The sequence below is a fragment of the Babylonia areolata genome, chromosome 24 (assembly GCF_041734735.1).
Source record: "Babylonia areolata isolate BAREFJ2019XMU chromosome 24, ASM4173473v1, whole genome shotgun sequence".
Lineage (NCBI taxonomy): Eukaryota > Metazoa > Mollusca > Gastropoda > Neogastropoda > Buccinidae > Babylonia > Babylonia areolata.
This window is the reverse complement of record NC_134899.1, coordinates 34,624,121-34,626,298: the sequence shown is the minus strand read 5'-3', so window position 1 is coordinate 34,626,298 and position 2,178 is coordinate 34,624,121. Positions and strand designations below refer to the sequence as shown.

Here is a 2,178-nt window from a genome sequence, read left to right as displayed (position 1 = left end):
TATATATATATATATATATATATATATATATATATATATATATATATATAACGACCTGGAGTAGAGTGCTCCCATTCACTGGCAATGTAATCGGTGTATCTAATGTCAAGTATCTCGTGGTAACACCACAAATCCGAAGCTTGAGCTCTTCCTAAATCTGTCGTTAGGATCCATGCCTCGCATGCTTAAAGATACACGGAATATGCCAGTGCATGCAGGAGTCTGTGTGTGATTTTGTCATTAATCAACAGTGGATCATGGAGATGTTGCTGTTCTTCCATACTCGTTTCAGTCTGGACGGTGCTGGTGTTGTCTTCGCTACCCTTGAGAGGATTTCTGGTTTGTGTCCTTCATTGCTGACGATGGATCCCAGGTAGGTGAACTGTAGAACAGTCCCTGGACAGCTATATCTGCAATGATGATGGCGTTGTGGCAGGCCGTTGACTTTCTCTTTTAGACGCTGGTGTTTTTGTGTCAAATATTGTCGATAACTCTCTCCATACGAACGGCGAAAGAGACGACGTTAACAGCGTTTCACCCCAATTACCACCATCAAAATATTGCAAGCGGAAGGCTCTTATACTGAAGACGTGAATGTTGACAAAGAATACCACAATTCTGACGACGGAAGCTAAAGGTTGGGTCATTCAGACACCCACTGGACATCCGAGGGGTCTGTGTAGAGGAGAAGAGAGGGCTGGCCGTACTGAGTGAGTTAACAAGCTGGACGAAGCATAGCTCACTACTACAATGTGGAGTGATGGCCTAGAGGTAACGCGTCCGCCTAGAGAACGAGAGAATCTGAGCGCGCTGGTTCGAATCATTGGTTCAGCCGCCGATATTTTCTCCCCCTCTTCAACTAGACCTAGAGTGGTGGTCTGGACGCTAGTCATTCGGATGAGACGATAAACCGAGGTCCCGTGTGCAGCATGCACTTGATGCACGTGAAAGAACCCACGGCAACAAAAGGGTTGTTCCTGACATAATTCTGTAGAAAAATCCACTTCGATAGGAAAAGACAACTGAAAAATACTGCACGCAGGAGAAAAAAAAAGGGGGGGGGCAGGGGGACGGGGGGGGGGGGGGGGGGTGAGGGGCGGGGGGGGGGGGGGCGCTGTAGTGTAGCGACGCGTTCTCCCTGTGGAGAGCAGTCCGAATTTCACACAGAGAAATCTGTTGTGACAAAAAGAGAAGTACAATACAATACAGTACAATGCAATACAATACAATACAATACAATACCTGCCAAACCATCGATGTCATCTGCGAAGCAAGTATGGATCTACCTTCAGTGGTGACTGCGCTTACATAATCTTCAAGCGCGTCAGTCAAGATGCGTTCCAGGAATATGTCGAACAGCGTCGGAGACAGATGGCATCCCTGACGGACTTTAAATGAAGTATGGAATCACTCTCCATTATGACCCTCTAGGAGTACCGCACTGGTCGCCGTGGTGCATAGTTACCGGAAAGTACTGATAAGCTTTCGCTCGGTGTTAATATTGATATGATGATGATAATGATGATGATGATGATGATGATGACATCATTATTACTTTCATTTTCATTATGGCCCATAGTGTTTTCTGTCAGACTCTGTAAAACGCTTTCTTGAAGCCTGTGAAGACGTGGTATAGTCCCCTCAGATGTTTGGGGTGGGTTTTGTTTGTTTGTTTGCTTGAAAGGTTCGAGGGATAAAAATCTGTTTCATGATACTTCTGCCTATGCAGAATCCAGCCTATTCTTCGGGAATGAAAATATCTGCTTGCGGCTGTACTTTGTTCAGAAAGATTTTTACCATTGTTTTACTAGCATGGCTGATTGAACCGACGATACGATAGTTCTGGCAGTGCTGAATATTTCCTTTATAAGGGACGGCGGTGAAAAGGGATCAGGTCACGTCAATGGCCACACAAGAAAGTATTTACGATTGTCAAAGACTTCCACCGAACAGTATAATGCTGATATGATGAAACAGAAAAAAATAACAGATTGGTTCGTAAATGTTGGCGCTTAAAAAAATAATATAAAAAGGGGGTGGGGGTGGGGGGGGTGGGGTGCAGAAGGAATCGTCAAAATGTACAGTATTACTTTTTTTTGTCTTGCTGTGATAAAGCCAAGCTGTTGTTTTTACATATCTTGCTGGTAATGACTACTGTGGTAAAGTAGCTTTGGATGC

General features: G+C 44.5%; 1 protein-coding gene across 1 annotated transcript in view; it reads left to right on the top strand.

The window, feature by feature from the left end:
* The first annotated feature begins 257 nt into the window (after positions 1 to 257).
* The window catches only part of LOC143298620 (uncharacterized), a 10,672-nt gene continuing 8,751 nt past the window's right edge, over positions 258 to 2,178 (top strand). Inside the window, exon 1 of the mRNA XM_076611501.1 lies at positions 258 to 373. Coding sequence (XP_076467616.1) covers positions 258 to 373 — 116 coding nt within the window. The remainder of the gene's footprint in view (positions 374 to 2,178) is intronic.